The following is a 22,240-nucleotide window of genomic DNA, read 5'->3' as shown; positions in this document are numbered from 1 at the left end:
AAAACTCTTAAATAATCTGACCCCAAGTTTTGTTAGAGGCTTGCAAATGTTTGGTTGGCTTTTTAAATGTTTTTGCATGAGGTGTCCTTAGATGCTGTGGTGTTAAATACAATGAAAAGGGTTGTTGTGAATGGACTGTCCAGGCTAAACAAAACTGTGAATGACTGGAAATCTCCCTCAGGGACCTGGCCTCCACTCATATGGAAGTCCCCCAAACACGCAAATCCCAGCAGCTTTAAAGGAAAGAAAGGTAGAGAGGAAAGTATGACATTTGACTTAAGGATAAGATTGGTTTTTTTCAGAGAGAGTAAAAAAGCGAAAGAAAGTGTGTATCTGGGATTTTCATCCTTCGTTGTAGGAAGCATCCCATCTTCTTTTTCTAACAGCCTAAGCCGCTCCATGTGGTTCACAACGAGTCACCTCCCATGAAAGGAGGCTCTGGAAGTCTGTGGTTTAAACTCCAAGTATCACCAGGCAGAAAACTAACCCACTTCTGCATGTTCTTGTCCTACGCTGAGAACAGTTAATAAGAGTAAATACAGCAATTACATAGGTAGTAACAACCCTCTCCTAGTGGGTCTTTTCTTGTTTGCCAGAGTGCCAAGAGAGCTTCAGAAGCTATGAGGGCTCTCACAGAGTATCTTCATGGGTTAAAAATGAAAATTACAGGCAGATAATTATCTTTGGTATAAGGTTACACAAACATGTGTGGCCTGTATATTAAAACACACACACACACAGAGCAGTGTGTACACAAGAACGAAGATCAAAATCGAGTTATATTTCTTTTCCTCAGAAGTCAATCTTCTATTCATGCAGCCCAATCTTCTTAAGGTAGAGCTCAGGATATTTGTTCACATCTTGATTTTGTAGTATTTTTCACACAGACATGAGAGGATAGGTAGATTCAAGAGCATGGGATTTGTGTCATTTATTGTATCAGGTAGAACATAAAATCATCCACATGCAAAGGCCTTTCCTGATTTGTAGGTAACATCAGTGTTTGTTTTTCTGTATCATAGTCCTGTTGATCTTTCAAGACAAATAGTGGTCTGTGACACTCAAACCCCACCACCAAATTTTCAAGTCTCTGAGGCAGAGAAAATAAAAGCAAAAGGAGGTTAAAAGCTAGCTATATTTTGTAATATGTACATTTTCAAATATTCAGAAGCTATTTTTCACACTGCAATACAATTTGAAGGCCATAAGAGAAAACTAGAATCATCTATCAAGCACCCTCTTAGAGCTTTCCTTCTAGAATGCAATTAAGACTGCTAATTATGGACTGAAAAAGATAAATCCTTTGCCTACATATGAAAAATATTAATGGTTTCTGTTTGCAGGAATACCACATGCCCTTACATGACTAAATGTGTCTATATTTATTTAGTTAAAAAAAAATTAAAAGTGCCTAAAAAAGAATCTGATGAGAAATGATGAAAGTTACAGAAACTCATAGAGAAAAAATGTGTTTGGATATTTGGAGACTCAAGATGGTCTTGATTTTGCTCTGAGAATTTTCCACAATAGCCTTCTATCGATGTATTAGAACCCAAGGACTGACAAGTCTACACAGCCTCTGCCTGATAGGCTGCATGGGACTTCACAGATTCAGAAACCCACTAGGGGCAAGTGATACTACTTTGCCAGATTTGACATAAAAACCAGCTCTTTTCTTTTCTAGGTGGTGCAGTGATGTTGCTGGTTTATGAATACACCTATTTATGGCTTCAGGAGAACTGGTGATTGCCTAGCAAGTGTTGAGATCATGGGTATTTGCTCTACAGCACCATAAGGAGAGACTATCAGCTCAGTTGATATGATTGTAAATTATAATTATTCAAATACGTAGAGTCATTAAGGGGAAATAATTTAATCAAGAACAAAGCCTATTTTGACACTTCAGAAATTCTCTCTAGACAATTTGAGACTGGTTTTGGCCATATCCATAAATCTGTGAGAACAAAAATAGTATGAAGTAATGAGGTATGTAAATTGAATATAGAAAATAGCATAGAAATTAGATATATTTCATAAAAGCTATATAAATCTCATGCTCTGTATTCCTCTTACACTGATTCACAGTGAAAATCCATTGTATTGATAATTTTTTCCCATGAGGTCAAGAAATGCTTAAAGTAATAAAAAAATTAAGCCAAAATTTGAACAGTTTTTATAAGGAATTAAATTCTCCCATAAATAATATTTAAAAGGCACAAGGAAAATGTTTTTAAAGTACACTAAAATGGCATTTTTAAAAGGTTGAATTTTATGTTAAAATTTAAATCTGGTGGTGGTCTTTAGAGTAATAATAATACATATCACAACTATATTTTCCCAAAACTACTTTAAATTTTGCACTGTTGTTTAAAGCAGGTCATATTTTTAAATCCGGATACATGAAGGTTTTTGTGGCAAATAGAACACATGAAAATTTCCTTCACATAATTCCCTTTGAAAATAGTTTTTCTTGCTGAAATAGTTTCAAGTTAAAACACAGTTGGAGGGGCGCCTGGGTGGCTCAGTGGGTTAAGCCGCTGCCTTCGGCTCAGGTCATGATCTCGGGGTCCTGGAATCGAGTCCTGCATTGGGCTCTCTGCTCAGCAGGGAGCCTGCTTCCTCCTCTCTCTCTCTCTCTGCCTCTCTGCCTACTTGTGATCTCTGTCTGTCAAATAAATAAAATCTTTAAAAAAAAAAAAAAAAAAACCACAGCTGGAACCACTCCTTGGGCCCATTTTTGCTGTCTGTATTTGCACCCAGGTATTTTTGTTCAGACCTCTTACCTTTGCCATTCTTAAAAAGAACTACATTTCCAAGTTATCCATTTTAAGTGACAGCTTCAGGTGTGAAGTCAACTATCTGTGGTGTAAAAATGTGTACTGTGAAGGGGAAAATGTTTCAAAATAGAAGTACATTCTTAGCATTTCCAAAGATTCCTGTACTAACATGCACTCTAAGAAATAGCTCCTTGGCACTGATATAACCAGATTCGATTTTATATTTGCATCCTGAAATGATGCTACTTCAGTAGCTACAGTCAACCAAAATATCTGCCCATTCTAGATGACACCTGTTCTTAACTACTACTGAGGCAGATTTCTACCGTGAGGCTCTGTCACTAAAGCATTCTGAAAATAAAAAATAAAAGATAACATGATAATTATTACTTTTTATTAATTTAGAGCATTTGAAGTATAAAAATAAAGGCTTTTTGACATACTGTATATACATACACAGCCTTTGGTTGTACATCCTTTCCAACGTGGTTTTTTAATTTATATTTCAGCCCATTATTCCAGAAGAGGGTCATTAAAAGTAGGGGGGAAAAAAGAAACAAGAGAAATAAGAATGTGTCTGTTGTACAACTGTGTTCTATCCTTGCAGGTAACGCTCTTGCATCTTGTGAGGGAGAGAAATGCCTGCATAGAGGCCATGAAATTGAACCTTGAACCTCTCCCTGTGAATGGGATGGAAAAGGATCTCTGAAGAGTGCATTTGCCAATTTAAAAACAACACTTTGACCCCCTAAAAAACAAAGGAAATATGTCAACATTAGCCAGTAATAATAGCATTTATAAATCAAACAATCCCAATCCCCCAACCCATCCCTTTTTCCTTCTTTGATTTTTAGAAGTAGCTTTAAATCATATTTTGCTTTGAATAGCAAATTGCATTTTAACTTTCTGTTGTCTTTCTTAAGTTACTCCATGTGAATTCACTGTTGCTAAGAAAAGACCTGGGGGAAAAAGGGAAAAAAAAAATCTTGATATCATTAACAATAGATTTTTTAAAATAAAAGAACCGGAAAAAATTATAAATAGCATTAACAAGAGAGTTCTTAATTTAGATAAAGAAAATAATATTTCATTGTGTTTCCATACAAATGATTGTTTTTTTTTTTTAAGACTCCTAGTAGCCATCTAAAAAAAATATCTGATAAGGGATAATTCTATACCTTATGTCAGTTTTTCTGGACGGCAGGAGAGTCCCTGTATGGTATGGTTTTAAAGTCTCCACCAAGATATTGGACTGGTATCTTCATTCCATTCGGTTTATAGTCTATTTTCTCACCAGACTGGGAACTCCAGATGTCAACAGGAGTTTTAGAAGATCAAAGGAAGACTATGGCCCTGAGAGTTTATCTGCTCGTTCTGCTTATTCTTCTCCTGAAGTTATAATCCTCTGTTTGTAGCACTGAATTTTGCTTTAGAAATAAATGCAGTTTAAAGCTCTCTCTATAAGATAGCTGTTGCTTGAAGCAAGCAATTCCTCAAATATAACTTCTGTGTCAGCAATCTGCTTACTGTTTATATGCTAAGGATCTGAAACCTCGCATCTGAGTTTTACGTGAAGCCATGAAACTGATGTGGCGGAACTGGACTGCCGTGTGGACTGTGCACAGCACAGACAGGAAGAAATCAGGATCACCTCACGAATGCCTCTTTAACATCCACATCTAGTGATGTGCCCTTTTAGTTATTGCACAGAATTAATACCAACAGAAGAAAACCCCACAATATATTAATTTTCCAATAGATGAATTGTACCAATGTTTTAAAAATGTAGTTTCAAGCCTACATATTGCCACGCTGGAAGAACTTTCTAAACAGAAGAGAAAAACTGTAGAATTTTGCCCAAGAAAAGCAGTTGTTTTAAACTACAACACATAGCACACGCTCACACACACGTATACCCCACAGCTCTGAGATTAACATTGAAGTGAAAACCCAACTGTTCTAGAAAGATGGAAACTATGTCCTGTAACTCCAGAAATGAATAAAAGGAATTTAAAACAATTAAATAGCATTTGTATTTCTAATACCACCACCAGTCTACCTCGACGTGAACCATGCTTCTGTACAACAATGTAAACTTCACAGCAAGCTGTTTTTACATTCATTAGAGCAGAATTTTCCATTTTCTTTAAATTACAACATAATTTTGGGCTGAGATTGCTGAACACACAGGTAAGCCAACAATAACAGTACAATTTAGTTTCACAGTGGTTTTCTTAACATAAAGTTCATTTTAAGTGTCTTTGCAAAGCATTTCACATTAAACTTAAGTTTCTAAGTGACTTCCTTAAAAGCCTTCTTGTCCAGATATTTTCCACCCTCATGTCTTTATATGCTTGGCATGTGTGTTGTTTGATTAGGATACAAAACGGGAGACTGGCTTGTTTAATCTGTTTTTGAGTCCTCTGCTGTAGAAAGAAAATGTCCTTCATAAGATGTTGAAGCCTTCACTGCACACACAAAATTTGGGGCAAGTCCAGGTCCAGGAGCCCGAGCAGCCCACCACCAAACAGAGACAAAGACGCTGCCAGAAAGTCACCTTTGCAAAAAGAAAGAAAAAAATAGATAGGGGTGGGAGGGAGGGGGAATATCCCATGGAATGAAAACACAAATGCACCATCCAGAGTCCATATTTACAAACTAATAGAAAATATAAACATTATTGTATTTGGAACCAAGTCAAAACACCAGGAGCAGCTAAATTCAGATATTGCTTGTGTTACAATTATATTTTCCAACATAATAGGTCATCTCTTAAGAATAAACAAAGCATCACTCAAGTCAATTATTGATTAGTTTCCTAATGATGAATTAAGGCTTATTTGGTCACCTTATTTGATTAGAGGGTGTAGCATAACTTCTTTTCTCTATGTATTTTCCTTTATTGATTTTGCAAAATCTCAACAATTGCACGTTTCAAAAGTTCAGGTTGATTTAGAATAAATATACACATGTGGTTTTACCAAAGACTAGTTTTTAAAAGTTCCTTAAGCCCTTTGAGGGGTGCAGGTTTCTTTGCTACGTTAAAACAGTGTGTGGGCAACACAAATGTCTCATTCAATCCTTAAGACTGCTTTTGTTTTCAAATCCTAAAGTCATGTCAGGCTTTCTGTAAGAGAGAAGTTATGGCAAGAAATATTTAAGTGTCATCAGCACAATGGATTTGAGTCCATAAGCCAGCTTTGGGGGGCGGAGGGCAGGAGGGCTGGGATCTGAGACCAGGGAAGAGGGGGAGGGTAGGCTGAGGGAGACTGGGCGAAGCTGCGGTGCGGACAGAATTTCCCATCAGAGTGCAGAAGCCGTGACAGAGTGACTACCTTCTCTGGCTGCCTGCATTCCCTTGAACGCCAGCGATGCGGGAATGTCACAGTTGTGGGGGGACAGTGGGGTGCCGCTGGCATGTTGCCACCCGTGTCCAGCCACATAACCGGAAGGAGCGGCGCTGTAGGTCATGTAAGGCGACACTTGGGCCGGGGTAGGGTAAGGAGCCATGCTGGATGCCGACACAAAACTGCTGACAGCTGGTAAACCATTTGGTGCCTGAGAGTAGGAAAAGAGAAGAGGGGAAGGTAATCACATTGTAGCAGCTGACATGGCACCGGTTTTCAGAAAGTGGCAGAATGTAAGTTTGGAGTAGCAGTAGCAATTTTCTGACTACTGTCTGATTTTTTTTTTTTTTAAAGATTCGCTCTCTTTAGTCTACATGCAGTATGTTTGAGCAGCAAGACTGGTACTACCCAAACATAATGCCAAAAGACATTATTCCTTCCACAGAGGTTTTTGAGGAGGCTACAACCCGAAAATTCACAATATTTGCTTTGCTATTTGGAATTATAGGGAGGAAATAGAGGGGGAGGAAAGAATTAATGGTGATTAAATACTCTCAGAAGCTGTTCAGCTATCCGAAATGCCTTCGTCAACCTTCCCTTGTACTTTGGTTTTGTTTGGCTCTTTTGTTGAAGCATTTGTGAAGGGCCTGGTTGGTGTAGCTTTCATTTCCAGTAAAGAAGGCCACAGAGTGTAGGCTGTCACTTTAGAAACTCAAAATGAGCACGACCTTTGTTAAATAAAACATGGGCCGTATTTTAAAATGTCATGTTGAAAATGCCTGTTGGACAAAGGACATGCAAAATCAGGCAGTTGTAAGAGTTCTTAAATGGAAATTGGAGGTATTTTTTTTCCCAGAGCTGTTTTATCAAAAAGGAAACAGTCTATTGGAATATAAAAGAATTGCATATGTGTGGTTTAAAACTGGAAAATTGGTTTGCAAAGTTTTGGGGTCCTGTGATAGGAATTTTTAAAAGCCACATGGATAAATCTCTTGAAATGAATTTAAATGTAAAATCTGAGTTTGCAAACAAAATGCAGCAGCCCTGGCAAGCGATTTTGCCTAGAAACCAGTGCTCTCCTGGCATCCAATAAATTGTTGGTATTGTTACTATTAACAACAACAAAAACACCCTGATTTATAATCCTGATTCTGGCATGAACACTTGGCATCCTCCTTCAAGTAACTTATTTTTTCCCCTCAATTTCTACATTATTTAGAAATAAGGAGTAAATCTGTTTCCTGGTAGTGATGTGAATGCATTAACATATCAACATATCTCCTAGTGAGAGTGTAGTGTAAATACTAGAATTACAGGTAGTAAAACTGATTCAGTCCTTAGAGGTAAGAAAAGCAGACATATGTTAATTAGATGCTTTCTCCAATTTAATTGCAACATAGAAATTATTTTCCAATTTAATTCATTTGGGTATTATTTTCACTTCCACATCTATGAGAATGCAATGATGGGCTCTCAAAAAGGATTTTGTCGATTTAGAGTAATACACAGAGTAGAATAAACACGGGTATGACTTAACACTGCTCATGGATTTCTGACTAAAGAAGAATTCAAATAGAGGGGTTATCCTCGTGTACTTGGTCTGTAAGAACACATACCTCCTGTTCTGGTTGTCAAAGTGCCTATTCTCTGAAAAATGAGGAAGGGGAAAGGACACTACGGCTTTTTGAATATGTCCTATGTTCCAGGCACAAAGAAATATCCAGCATATTTTATGGAATAAGGAAGATTAGTAAATTGTAGCTCATTATAAACTACTGGGTTTATAATGATAATATGTAATGATTACAACACAATGTTCAATCAAAATTAAAATGTATTTCAAGGATCCCATGAGATGGTCCCCCGTTTTTTTTTTTTAACAAAGAAATCACTGCACATCACTTTAAAATATAAATGAAATCTTAACCTCTTTTTATACACAAGAATGTAGATAAAGGAATTTAGCCATTTACCCCAGGCCAATTGGCAAGTCAATGGTCATGTCTTAAAAGAAGTTATTACCCCTGTCTGACATGGGAACTTCTGTGACAAATCTTTTCTTGCTTTTTCCAGGACAATTAATAGACACAATTTAAGATCAAACTAGGGCATCTTTTGAAAAAAGATATAAAAGATTATTTCTCTTTCTAGAACTCTATTCTCATTGTTAGATCCTCATTCTGTTTCTTAACTTCTAAAAAAAAAAAAAAAAAAGAATAAAATAAAATAAAAAAACTTTCCCCCCTTTCTGAGGCTGGCTCATCAGAGAACGGCTCAAAGAGGACACACTCTAAGGCTCTCCGAAGGTGAGTAAGATAGCTCTAAAACTGTGGAAGAAATCTAGCATTGCATAGAGATTATAGCTCCAATCATGTTTGTGGACAATTTTCCCAATAATCCATAAGAAATGCATTTCAAAAGGAATCATTCCAGTCCACTTATAGAAATGTATTTGCATCTGTATTGGCCTCTTTCATTCTAGATTTATTAATATCTTATACTGTTGACACCAGTGTCACCAAGAATCATAAAATAAGAATGTTAAGGTTAAAATTATTTTTAAAATAGTGAAAATCTTTGCCCAACCCTTTACAAGGATAGAAGATTAAACTATTTGATATTATACATGACAGAAATAATGCTCTAGTGAGCCAAAAAATGTGTTGATGAATTCTAATTTTCATGACAGCTAAGTGTTTCCATACTCATTCTTTATCCTTTGAATTTTTTTTCCCATCATGCACAATTACAGTTTCCTCTGAAACACCTGCTTCATCATCTCTCCCCTCCTCCCCTTACACCCTTGCCCTTGGAACCTTGATCAATAGAACCACCTATTCCTTGATGGGAATAGCCTTTTCTTTGGGGCTCTCCACCTGTTATGTTGCAATGTCTATAATCCCCTTACATGGACCGACTTCTTTTTTCCCTGAAACATTCCCCCTGAGAAATTGGGCCTGACTGGACTCTCATCTTACATAATGCTCCTGGGATTCACTGCAAGGAAGAACACTGGATATAGGCCTGTGTTACCTTCAGGTGCCTTACTTATTCTGTGACCACATTGTTTGTCGAGCATAAAATAAATACTATTAATTTTTTCCATATTTGTCCAATTGCCCATACTTAAGGCACCAAATTTGCTTTTATGTTGGTATTACTATTAGTATTAAATATTTCAAAATTCTCCAAAATCCATAACATATTTAGGGTCATTTTAGTGATGCAGTGCCCTCTGTATTGCAGAAATTGAGTAAGAAGGGAAGCACAAAGAGGTTCGATCCCATCTTGTTTGGAAAGGCAAGAGGAGGCAAAAGTGTTTGCTTAAAAGAAAAAAAAGAAAACCACAGAAATCTCTGAACAGCATAAAAATAACTCTCAGCTTTCCCTCAGGTTAAATCATGACCCAGATTTGGGGTTAAAAAGCTTTGTCTTAATTTTCCTTTTTACTTTTAAAGGTCAGATTTAGCAATTTAGAAAAAAGCAGCATAAGAAAGATGAGATGACAAACATGCTTTAAAATGTACCTGCCACCTTCACTATTCATTCATTAACTCAATAAACCTATTGATTTTCTCACTATTAATTTTGAAACATGACATCAGTAAAAGATATAAATCTCTACTGGATAAAATAATTGTTATTTATGAAGCAATCACTGAATAAGTAAAATTTTCCACCACAAAGGAAAACAACTACAGGTAGCATTGATGTTTGTTTATTCTTTCCAGTAGAAGAGTACATGACTTAAACTTCCCAAATCTGTTTAATGTTTTCAGTGAAGGGCATGTAATTAATCTGAAAAGCTAGTTAGGCTGAGTAGAGACTACCAAATGTACACCATAAATATAATGGGAGCAAACATGCCAAATTACTCTATTTAATTGGATTGTAAATATGATTTATAAATCAACCAACATATGGAATCCCCAGAGAAGAGTAAACAAATTTTCCAAATGAAACCCCAGCAATGGGCACGTAATGGAAATCTCATTTTTTTAATTTAATTTTTTATTTTTTATAAACATATATTTTTATCCCCAGGGGTACAGGTCTGTGAATCGCCAGGTTTACACACTTCACAGCACTCTGGAAATCTCATTTTTTAAAATGACTTTACCTACAGATTTCATAAATAAGACCTCAGTCCATCAACCCCTTTTTTTTATGTGGATCTGCCATAAAAGCCATGAGAATCCTCTCCTCCAGGGAACTGGACAAGGATCCTCTCTGAAGCAAACACTCTTCTACCTAATTTTGAGAATGAGATTAACTAAGTCAAAGTAAAATATACCAAACTGCATGCCCTAAAAAAAGTAAGTTTCTTGCTTTGTTGAATGTTTTGAGAAGAAGACAGATTTTTATCTCACTGGCATTAAAGGAAATAGTCTAGGAAAAAAAAAAATACAATGTCCAGTTAAGGTTTGAATGAAAGCATGAGTTTTCATTTTACTTGTTCTAAAATGTTAGAAATACAGATTTGTCAGTTTTTAAAAATATGTTTTTAAATTCGTATGTTGAGAAGCTATATTGGGAGAGAGCTGGACTACACACAGTTTGAGGACAGGAGCTTGCCTTAGTCACTTCAGTAGCCTCAGAAAACAGGACACATCATAGGTGTTTCATAATCATGTGCATACCTAAGTTAGTGCAGCCTTTTGAAAGCAGAAGATGCAATAGTCTTGCTTTAAAAACAAAACAAAACAACAACAACAGGAAAACTAGGCACTCTTTATCACAGAACTGGCGGTACACTTTAAGTAAGCAACATGAATAAAGCTGTTGAAAAAAGTAAATAAAAGTTCTAACGTAGCCATTCACTATTTGATTTATGCTTGTTCCATCTACACACACACACGGAAAATGGAAATGCATTAATATCCAAACACTTTTGACCACAAAAAAAAATTGAATTAAAATAAAAAAAAAACAAAACAAAACTAGTATGACAACTGTCTGGCAATTACAAGTTATAGACCAGTAGTCTTCACATTCAGGGAATTGTCTACTCAACATTTTCTCTCTTGAAGAAAATGCAGATAATAGTGTCAGGTCCTGTATCCACAATCTTTCATCCACTCATCAGTTCTACCTGGTCCTCCCCTTATGATAAAATGGGTTTACTTTGGCTTTATAGGAAAGTAGATTTAGCCACAAATAGAGATGTGCTTCACCTAGAATTTAGCCTCCATATCATAAGCCAAAAAAGTTTCAGATCTGAGAATAAACAAGATTTTCTCTTTCGGGTATAATCTTTTTTGACTGTTGTTCTACCCACCTTTCTTAATTCACTATGCAATGGTCTAGTAAAACAAGTCCGATAAAGTGAAATGATGGTTGTAAATATGGTTTCAACATTCATTGAAAAAGATCTTAATTATGCTGAGTTATCACACTGCAGATCTAAAAGTCTTTAGGTAATGCAAAGCCGCTATTTAAATTTTTTTCCTAAATTTTATGTTTCCAATATATGAAAATTAAGGTAGCCTTGAAAAAATTTCAAATTACTTTTTTTTTGTAATTTATATGACACATTTTACTACTACATAATCATTAATCTTGTTTTAAGGCACGAATAGTTAAAAGCAACCCAGGTCAAGGAATGTTTTTCATAATAGATAACATCATGAATTTCAAAGTCTCTCTATTGGTATTTGCCTATAGTTGGATTCTCTACAAACTTATAAATTATTTAAGACAAATTTAACTTTATTTCATAAGATGAAAAATCCAGTGCAACTTCATTTATATTTTCATGAATACATTATGTCTGCAAGGACAACCAGTGTTTAAAACAATGCACTAGAAAATTATATTCACGATTCTGAAATACTATATTTCAAATACAATATACAAATGAATGATCTATAAGAATTTCAGATTAATTTCCCTCGAAATCCAACAATTTCCACAACTCATTTAACTTTTAAAACTCTAAACTTCTTAAGTTCATGTTTGTATAGACTATTCCCCATCTCTGACATCTCAATTTGTTGCTAATGTTATATTAAACTTGCTGAGTTAACATACACTACCCAAAATTAGACATACTCAAAGCTTGTTAATCTAACATTCAGATTACTTCAGAGTACCAGATATGCAATATATTTTTTATGAGAAAGTATGCCCAATTGTAGAAAATGTTTCAAGAACTATACAACTATTTATAAACTCTAGGAGCACCTGGGTGGCTCAGTGGGTTAAGCCTCTGCCTTCTGCTCGGGTCATGATCCCAGGGTCCTGGGATGGAGCCCCGCATCGGGCTCTCTGCTTGGCAGGGAGCCTGCTTCCTCCTCTCTCTCTCTGCCTGCCTCTCTACCTACTTGTGATCTCTGTCTGTCAAATAAATAACAACTTTTTTAAAAAATTATAAACTCTTTAAGATGAAGTGTTGTTTCACTAAGTGCCATGTAAAAGGGCAGATATATTCAAACTCCCCCCACCCTTTTCTTTGCCATACAATTGCATTCAGTAGAGATTTTATGTTTTCAACAGAAGAGAACCAGCATTAGGAACCAGAGAACATGGTTGCCATTCAGAATTAGAGGAGACTAAGGAATTCTAGCCCAATATTAATTGCAGGTGAAAAAAGCCAAAACAAATAAATATTCTTCCTCTTCTATCTTCAAGGATAGATAATAAGGACTTCTGAATGGTAATAAAAAGTATTGACTTCAATATAATATCAATAGGACAAATTCGAATATTCTATAGTAGTATTTTAAAAAACAAAAGGTAGGTGTGTATATAGCAGAAATGTGCATAAGCTTCTAATTACTAGCAATCAGGCATCTTTTCTTTTTTTTTTTTTTTCAGTTTAAACTGAAAATAGAAACTCTAGCTTACAGTAATCACTAGTACCTACAATCAGTTGTCAGTTCAGTTCCTTTAGTAATCTTACAGGTGTCTTCGGGGAAAGATTATGCTCTAACTCCTATGATCCTGAATTCTCAATTTCCTCCTCTATATACTAAAATGAAACTGGGGTCATATAATATTGCTCTATTTAATAAAAATTATAAGTGCCCTGAAATTATATTTAATGCTCGGTTTAATAAAAATTATAAGTGCCCTGCATTATGTGCATAATTTGGGAATGTTTTTGTCAAAACCTTTCAAAATTTTTTGATAATAAAAATATAGGAGAAATGTTACTTAAGTTTACGTTTTTGTTGTAAAAGTGTACTTACGCTGATAACATTTTGAAAAATAAAATTTAAAACTAAAGCTGCCATTTGAATATTGGTAAGAGAAATGCACACATATTTACATACACACACACACACACACACACACACACACACGACACCTTACTATTGCTTTTTTGTTTATGAGCAAGTATTAGTATAGAATTTTACCCTCAAGAAAATCAATGCCTAAATTCCAAAACTGCTCACAAAATGACACAGCCTAAATTTCTGTGCCTACTTAGCACACCCTCATCATTAAGCACTGTACTGATAATTATAACAGAGTAACCACTGATTTAATTGTGCCTAGAAACTTCTCAAGCTTTGAAATTTTACATCATCTGAATTATATTACTACATGGCAATGCAGAAGATTAACATACTGCAATTAAGAATTTTCCAAATTCGAGGCACCTGGGTGGCTCAGTCGGTCTGCCTTCAGCTCAGGTCATGATCTCAGGGTCCTGGGATTGAGTCCCCAGGCAGGCTCCCTGCTCAGCAGGGAGTCTGCTTCTAGCTCTGCCCCTCCCTCTGCTAGTACAGTCTCTCCTTTTCACTCTCAAATAAATAAAGTCTTTAATTAAAAAAATAAAAGAAGAAGTTTCCAAATTTAAGATATAAATATCTTTTTCTTCTGGAAAAAAAAATTAACTTGTCCTCTTATGTATTTAGAACAATACTTATTTGGCCACATGTCTTTCATTTATTTGTTTTTATAAATCTCATAATTTAGTGATATAATATTCAGTGTTCAAATGTAATCAATTTTAATATTCACAATATACAGAGAAGATTATTTGAATCAGTGCTCTATTTTTATTTTAAATTGGTCAGTGTTGTTTTGATATGTGTGTATAAAAATTAACCATTTCTAAATGAGTATGAACATTAGATCTATAATTCAAGGGAGAAAAAAATGAAATAACCAAAGATTTTTGAATTATGACACTGCTTTATATAAGCCGGGTTTATCAACTATTTGTGAGAATTAAAAACTATTTTTCAACTCTTTACTTCCTGTTGTTATTATAACAAATGATGACCCAATAAAAACTACTGAGCTCCTTTTAAATGCCTGCTATTACGCTAGATGCTTTAAAAACACTCCTTCTAATGTTTGGAACAAAATGCCTTGACACTTTTTTACTATGATATCTTTGAACAAAGTATACTTGCACCAAAAGAAAAAAAAAATTGCTTGTTTTTAAGAATCAGTCTCTAACCGCCACTTACAACCTCCACTTAAAACCACAGGTACTATTAAAGGGATGCTTACTGTGCGCCATATGGCCGCATTATCTCACTGAATCTTCACAACATCTCCTGAGGTTGGGGCTATTATTTCCCCGTTTTACAGATGAAGAAATACAGGTGTTAAAAGGTTAAATAACTTGCTTTAGTGACAACTGACGCCAGAAGCTCTGAGTTCCCGACCATTGTATGTTCTGCCTCTTCTTTATGAATGAGGGGCTTTTTATAAAAGAAAATGGCAAGCTTTCATATCATTTCTCCTTGGCATTCTTTACCGGTAGAAACAGACTCAGGAAAGGGACTCTCATTCTTCGCTGCTATTTTCTGGGATGTTTGACATGGGACATCTACTAAATATATGACACTGTTTTAGCAAAATAAGGGAGAGAAATAATGAAGTGGAGATGGGTTTTTTGGGGTTTTTTGTTTTTTTGTTTTTTGAGAAAACAAGGATTAGGATTTTTTCCCAAGTGAATAAAAGTAACAAGTAAAACGCTGATTTTTGACAGATAAGAAAACTCTAAGAGTTTTAGGACTTCAAAATAATAAAACGAAAACTGGGTACTTTGAGGCTTTGGCATTGGAATTTGGTATTAGGAAATTTGCAGATCTACCCAAATCTGCTCTAAGAAACCTTAGGCTGCCTTAAGGTCCGCGTTTGTTTGTTTGTTTTTCAGAGCTTTGCGCCTCGGACATCCTGGTGATGAATTTAGACTCAAAACTCTAGGGTTTTTGTGGTGGTGGTTTCTAAGTTTTTCTCGGGGGAAGAAAAAAAAAAAAAACACGAGTGTTTTAATTTTTCTTTTGCAGAGTCGGGGGAGGGACAGAGGGAAAGAAAAATTAAACGGTCCACAGCCAGTCCGTATAATTTGAGGTTTTCTCACAAACCTCCCTTGGGAGATTACACCGTGACCTTTAATCGGAAAATGGTAACTTTATTACGTTTATCTGGTTGCCCTCTCCTCACTCGCAGGTTGAGCCACGTTTGTTTTCGGGGAGCCACGGCCGGAGAACGGTCCGAGCGTGAGGACCCCGCAGCCCGCAGCGCCGCAGGCCGCGACCTCGGGCGTGCGCTGGGCGGGCGCCGCCCCGACAACCCCGCCGCGTCGCCCGCCCCCGCGGACGCGCCTCGCAGGGGTCCCCAGCCCCTGTGCCAGCAGCGCCGGGGGCTCCGGGCGCGCCCCCCGCCCCCTACGCCTGCAGAGGCCACGGGGGCCTGGAACCGCTTCTACCGCCCCAGGCCCCCGGGGCTCCTGGCGGGGACTCGAGGCCTCCACTCCGCCCTGGACGATCCGCGGCCCCGGGCCCGCCTCACCCGCCCGGGCTAGGACCCCCCGCAGGGACGGACGGTCGGCCTGGGCTTCCCTCGGTCGAGGCTCCCGACCTCGACCTGGGTCCCCCGTCGCGCAAACCCCCGCCGCCTCGCGGCCCACCCGGCGGGGCCCTCGCCTCCTCACCTGACCGTACTTGGCTTCCTGCTCCAGGGCTCCCTTCTCCAGCCCGTTCACCGCGTGCGGGGCGGCGGCGGGGAAGTTGTTCCGGCCCAGGCTGCTCCACTCCTCCACCTTGGGGCTGTGGTAGGGGGAGCTGTCGCTCACGCCTGGGGAGGAGGAGAAGGCGTCAAGCTGGAGCGCCAACCCGCGCGCCCCCTCCTGAGACGCGGCCTGAAGCCGCGAGCGGAGCGCCGAGCGCGGGGGCTCCGACCCTTGCCCTCGACCTAGCCGGGGGCGCTGGGCCCAGGCGCGGCCTCGCCGGCTTCCAGGCCGGGGCCCGGCGGAGCTCACGCTCCTCAGAGTAGGCCTCTCCCAGCTCTTAAACCCACGCCTGCGGGAAGATTTTTTTTTTCCCCCCTTTTTCAACTGCCTTCGATTTCCTCCTCCCCTCCTCATTCCCCCGGGGAATCAAATGGAAAGAACCTGAACGTTTTCCTAAATCGAGGAATGAGAGACGTGAAGCTGGATGCACTCGCTGATCATCCCAGGCCTAACCCAGGGTCGACTCGGGATTGACGAAAACGGGGACTGGTGCGGACTGAAAAGGGAGAGAGGAGCGTCCTTGGCCTAACCGTCCTTGGCCTGTGCCGGTGCTCAGAGACAACCAGAAAAGTGCTCACCGTGCTGTGGGGATCTAGTACTTATGTCAATAGATGAGACAAAAGATCTGCAAAGTCCTTTGCAAACAAATAACTGCAAGTTGCCCACAACACACATGCAAAATATACATGCATAGTTTGCCATGTGTGTTCATAATTCGTGATTATCCTTGATGTTCTATGTCTACACATTAAATATGTGAGGTTATGTGCATATAACTTAAAAAATAAATAATACAGTTACCACTGTAAATGGTACCAGCATCAGTAGTAAGGTCACAGAGAGAGGGTTTTGTGGGGGTTTTTTTTGTTTGTTTGTTTTAGGGGTCTTTTGTTGTTTTTTTTTTAATGAAATAAAAAGTTAAGAAAATGAAGGTAGAATTGTTTTTTTTTTTTTTTAAGAGTAAAGCTGTCAGTTATCCTTTATGTTCTTAGTACAGATACAAAGAAAATTATATGCCGTAAACTGATTACCACAATACCTACAAGTGTGCCTACTGAATCACTGCCATCTTTAAATGACTAAGTGAAGTTTTAAAAGAAAAGATACTTGAAGACTATGAGCGATGTGTTTCTGTCTTTGGAACCTATAGGTGGAGGACTGAAATTTTGACAAAGCCACTACAACTTGATTTTAAATACTTCCATCTGGCACAGTGCTTTGAAGGGGCAATTGTTTTGTAGAAATGATCACTTACAGAAATAATCATTTTATAGTCACAGATTTGTCAGAAAACAGGTTGTTTAAAGCTGGCATCCAGAATCAACAACATCTAGAATGAAAAGTTGCTCCTCTCCATATAATCCATTACTTTTCCAACTGATACTTGGTCTGATTGTAGGATCCCCAGGGAAGAGCAACTCTGTCAGTCTTTTTTCACTGTTCCTCCCCCTCTCCAAAGAATTAGATTGTATTCCAGTTTGCACCAGGAAACCGTGTTTTGGCAAAGAACTGCCAGTCTCTCTTTGCCTCCCCAGACAAAAGGCAATCGGTGGGCACAAGACTGAAGTTATCTTAAGAAATTGAGATCCCCCTGTGAGCCCCCATTTCTGCTGATCTCACACTTTCCCATGAACAGGGGCTTCCTTTAAATGTCAGTGAGGTCAGTTTATCCTATAAATCAAGGGCAAACTCTCTCCAACTAAAGCGCCAACCAGCTCCAAATAAGATAAAACTGAGCTCCTAGAAAAATCTTGTAAATTCACAGTCAGCAAACAAGAAGACAAGAAATCAGGGCTCTGCTTTAATTACTTAAAAAGATAATTGTGCCAATGTGGTGGCAACAGAGAAAGGCAGGAAATAATTAAAGGAACTATTCCCCGCCTTTCCTACTTAATTTTTCCCCTGCACTTTTTAAACTTTCGGCCAAGAAATTAAAACGGTAGGCTCTTATCTCTGCATTATTTAAATTCTGTGCCTAGGACATGTTGACTTTTTCCTCCTACCCAGAAAGAATTCAATGCCAGTTTCCTTGCTGTTGTTGTTTTGTCCCATTATGAAGTAAAGGAAAACAAAGTCTGGTCTGTGGAAGCCCAACTGTGCAATAAGGCTGGAGAATCCTTCTTGCCAAGCAGAAAAGACACTCGCTAGACGGCAAGGTCAAGGGTGAGAAAGGAAAGGAGCAATAGGGTGGCACCGCTGAAAATGTGCAGGTACTAGGTGTCCACTGGCATTCCTAGGGGCGGGGGGGGGGGGACCATAAAGGGAAGCCGCAGGCGGGTAAACTGAGAAAGAAGAGAGGACATGATGAAATCACTGCACATTTTGTTCCCATCATAGCAGTGGTTGGTGCCAGTTCTTAAGACACATATAGTGAACTCTACTAAGGTAAAGGCTGGAGGTGGGGGCAGTAGGAAAAGAGAGAAGGAGAGAGAGAGAAATAAAGCAGAAAATTAGTCCCAGAATGAGCAATGCAGTAACATGCAAGTTACTAGTAGTAACGTCGGGACCTCCGTTTCCGAGGAAAATGAAGTGAAGCATAAGAATGAAACCAATTAGGTGACATTTGAACTTCCTGCCTGAGCAAATTTGGCCTGATTGCCAGAATCCAAGAATACTGCAATTTCCACAGGGTGCCCGACTCCTCGAGGCCGCATCCGATCCCCAAACAAGCTGCCCGCAGCGGTGTCTGCAGCCAGCAGCCCCACGCCCGCTCAGGCCTCCCGGGCTGCGCCCCAAGTCCGACCTGGGCCGCGCTCTCCGAGTGAGCGAGCGGGTTTGAGGCTGCAGCGGCGCGAGAGGCGGGGGAGGGTGGAAAATGCGAACCATGTGTTGGGGATGGGGGGATGTTATGGGTCTGGTAGTTTGAGATGAGGCAGGAGACTGTGTGTGGCAAGGAAGCAGAGGGCATGAATTTCAAGTTAATGAGATCAGGACACCCCCTGGGAGGACTCCTTAGTTTCGAAAGGAAAAAGCCTCAGGTGGTGGCACAGACGCGGGCCCGGAGGCCGCAGATACAGAGACACCCGAGAGGGTGCAGAGGGAGGGTCTGCACACCCACACCACCCGGCCCCTGACCTTACCTTGGTCGGTGATAGAGCGAATGCCCAGGATGTCGGTGACGGAATGGGAGGAGGGCCAGGTACGGGGCATGGCCACCGAGCCGGGGATGGCAGGCACCCCGGGCGGCGTGGGCACCTTAGCTGCGGCCGCCGTGATGGGGCTGGGGTACGAGTAGATGTGGTTATAGGGCAGCGCCGGCTGTGGCGCGGGCTGGTGCTGCTTGTATGAGTCGTAATGGCCCTGTTGAGCCAAGTTGCCGATCTTGTTGCGCAGGATGCGGCTGATGGAGCTCACCGAGGGCACGTTGTACTTGTCACACACGCCGTCCGCCAGCAGGCGGTCCCGGATTTCCCAGGCAAAGATGCCAGGGTCCCTTTGCTTGTAGGTCCGGATGTGCTTCACCACTGTAGGGGTGGTAACTCGGGGCTTGCTGCCCCCAATGGCTCCTGGCAAGATCGAGCCAGTCTCGTTGTAGCGCGCCAGAATCTTGCTGACGCAGCCGTGCGAGACCCGTAGCTGGCGGCTGATGTCACACGGTCTGATGCCCAGTTGGGCCAGTTCCACGATACGAAGCCGGATGGCGTTGGGCAGCGGCCTCCCGTTCACGAATACTCCTCCCAGCTGGTTCACCTCCCCAAAGGCTGGCTCTGCAAAACGAACACACGGCGCGCGGGGACGCGCACCGGCAGTTTGGGACAGCCGTTTTCCACTCGGCCTCCGCCCACATCAGAAGGCCGGGCAAATGCACCCACCCGGGACTGGGGACCTGGGCTTTCCCCAAACCCTACTGTCCCCGAGCCTTGCCCAATGGCCGCAAACCACTAAGGTCTAGTCGCGCCCCCCACCCCATTCCCAGTGGTGCCTGCGGCCACTACAAGCAAATAAAGTGGTGAGACGCAGGGCCGCTCCAAGTGTTCAAAAAGCCTCCGAAGCAGGCGGGGAAATCGGTCTTGACTCCTGCAGCTAGCTCCTTCTCGTCTGCTCCGCTCTAAAGTCTCTGGGCTGCTACCCCTGGAGCCCCAGCGCCCCGCCTGGGGACCGACGCAATTAGTCTAGGAGAAACTACAGTTCGTTTGGATTTCCCCCCCTGTTCTCAGTGTGTGAGTTTGTGTGAAACAAAACTTGGTCCGCACTGAGGCTACAGAGCTTGCCGATGCCACCGCTCCCTTCTTTTAATATCAGAAAATGACATCAACAGCAACCCAGTAGCCAGCGTTCATACTGAACTGCTGAGTGCCCTGACCCTTAGCGTGTTTCTAACAACTTGTAGGAACAGGAGCAAAGTCAATAAGAAGAGTGTGAGCGCTCAGTGGTGCGCGCCCTCGCACTCCCTCCCTCCCTCCCTCGCCCTCTCGTTCCCTCCCTCCCTTCCCCGCTCTGACAGCGTCCCCCGCCGCCACTCACCCATTGCTCCGAGCAGTACACCAACCGGGCCCCAATTCCGAACTCCCAAAAAGAAACTTTTCGCACAGCCTCAGTGGCCCGGCTTGTCGCTGCCCCAGGCAGCCGGTGCCTCCGCTTCTGCCCGGGAGGAGGCGGCGAGAGCGCAGAAGGAAGGAGTAAAAGGAAGTCTGTGCCCCGATGAAAGAGGCTAGAGTTCTGCATTTCAATCTAAGCAGCAACGTGGGCTGGCCTGAGCCGGGCCGGGCGGCTCCGTCTATCACTCACTGGGGCCACGCCCTCGAAGAGGAGGGCCCGAGGTCAATCTGCGTGGTGATTGGTGCGAGCCGCTGAGCGACAGCGCAGTCCGGGAAAGTTCTTCCGCTGTCTCTTGCAAGCTTGCAGTGCACCTGGGTGACTAAATACAATGAAAATGGGTGTTTGACACCTTCCTAGGGTCAACTCAAACAGACAACAAAATCAAGCTGATAAATTTGCTGAATAAGCAAATGAAAGCATTTGGTCGGAATATGAGAAACTCTAAGGGGGAAGAAGTTGAGACGGGGGCAGGGAGAAACAGACCCCTTAGAATTTAAATTAAAACTCTAGGTGGGAGGTGGGGGCCACCGTCAGGTGGGTGGCGGGGGTGTTTCTTAGAATAGCCGGTCTTGCAGGTCTCCAGGGGCTATCTGGAGAAGGACATTTTAACCGGGATGATACCTTTTCAACTCCAGCCTATGCCAGGTGGCGAGAGCGCAGGTGTTAGACGATAGGCCGATCGGAGAGACCAGGAGGTTGAGGGGAGACCAAGCCAGAGGTGGAGGCCACTGTGACCCAGGTGGAGACCCCTCTCCTGCCTCCAGAACTAGCTCCCCAATGCAGTTTCTGGTGGTTTCATCCAGGAGCGCGGGGCCAAACCTTAGCTACGCAGGCTCCAGGCTGCGGCCGCGCGCGGTATGCGGAGGACTTAAGCACACGAGGCTAAAGCTAGCTCACAGCCAACGTAGACGATTGCCTGTGCGTGAGGCACTTTCCTTGGAGGCCAGCGCGCCACTGCACTCAGCCTGGTTGCTGGTCTGGTGGTACTCGAAGCCAAGGTTTGCCCACCCACCGCCCCCGCAAGAGTTTTGTTTAATCGAAGAGACTTGGCCCCAAGAAAGTTGTACGCCGAGCCTGCACATATATGTAATTCTCCTCTCTGTTTAGCTACTAGGGGCCTTGAGAGTCAGCCTACTTCTGAATTTTCACTTTCGATCACTCTAAGTCTAATCTAAAGTGTATAGTACTCTTTTTGGCGGCCAAAGTTAATTACATTTTGAGTATGGGTTATGGAGAATGCTAATCAAAATTAAAAACAAGATGGGGAGCATCTTTAATGAACTTGGGTGTTTGGACTTCTTCAGGTCGAGGATGTTGATATTGCTGCTTGACCGTCATAACACTACTACTTGTGCACACAGGATTCCTGTTGATCTTCCCACAATCCTGAGGGATGTGTGTAGCTCCAGTCTACTACATACAGGAAAACTGACCAGGCCGGGATTCCGGGCCACTAAGTGACAAGAAGCCAGAAAAACGAATGATCATCTGTGTTTTTTGAAACGAAGAGCCACCCCCAGATGCTCATGCTCCTGTGGTTGGGGCCGCAGTCTGATTTCAAATTTATAGGTAAGAAGAATGAAAAGATACGGATGCGTTCA

At 41.2% G+C, this 22,240-nt stretch overlaps 2 protein-coding genes across 5 annotated transcripts in view; one reads left to right on the top strand and one right to left on the bottom strand.

Annotated features, from left to right (window-relative positions):
- Positions 1–2,580, top strand: part of SLC25A21 (solute carrier family 25 member 21) — a 492,482-nt gene extending 489,902 nt beyond the window's left edge. For both annotated transcript variants that reach the window (XM_045067625.1, XM_013046232.2), the window contains one exon: positions 1,685–2,580. In XM_045067625.1, the coding sequence (XP_044923560.1) occupies positions 1,685–1,746 (62 nt within the window). In that variant the 3' untranslated portion in view covers positions 1,747–2,580. The remainder of the gene's footprint in view (positions 1–1,684) is intronic.
- A 577-nt stretch (positions 2,581–3,157) lies between these two features.
- Positions 3,158–22,240, bottom strand: part of PAX9 (paired box 9) — a 33,187-nt gene continuing 14,104 nt past the window's right edge. The window contains exons 2-6 of one of the 3 annotated variants that reach the window (XM_004773319.3): positions 20,565–20,958; positions 19,181–19,807; positions 16,023–16,165; positions 6,113–6,335; positions 3,158–5,904 (exon numbers count right to left, since the gene is read on the bottom strand). In XM_004773319.3, the coding sequence (XP_004773376.1) occupies positions 5,891–5,904; positions 6,113–6,335; positions 16,023–16,165; positions 19,181–19,807; positions 20,565–20,568 (1,011 nt within the window). In that variant the 5' untranslated portion in view covers positions 20,569–20,958 and the 3' untranslated portion in view covers positions 3,158–5,890. Of the gene's footprint in view, positions 6,336–16,022; positions 16,166–19,180; positions 19,808–20,564; positions 20,959–22,240 lie in introns of all 3 variants that reach the window. The other 2 variants (XM_004773317.3, XM_004773318.3) reach the window with 2 other exon arrangements.

Source organism: Mustela putorius, unplaced genomic scaffold (assembly GCF_011764305.1).
Source record: "Mustela putorius furo isolate JIRA1106 unplaced genomic scaffold, ASM1176430v1.1 tig00003898_pilon_pilon_pilon, whole genome shotgun sequence".
Classification (NCBI taxonomy): domain Eukaryota; kingdom Metazoa; phylum Chordata; class Mammalia; order Carnivora; family Mustelidae; genus Mustela; species Mustela putorius.
The sequence above is the reverse complement of the archived record's forward strand: the minus strand, read 5'-3'. Positions and strand labels throughout refer to the sequence as shown.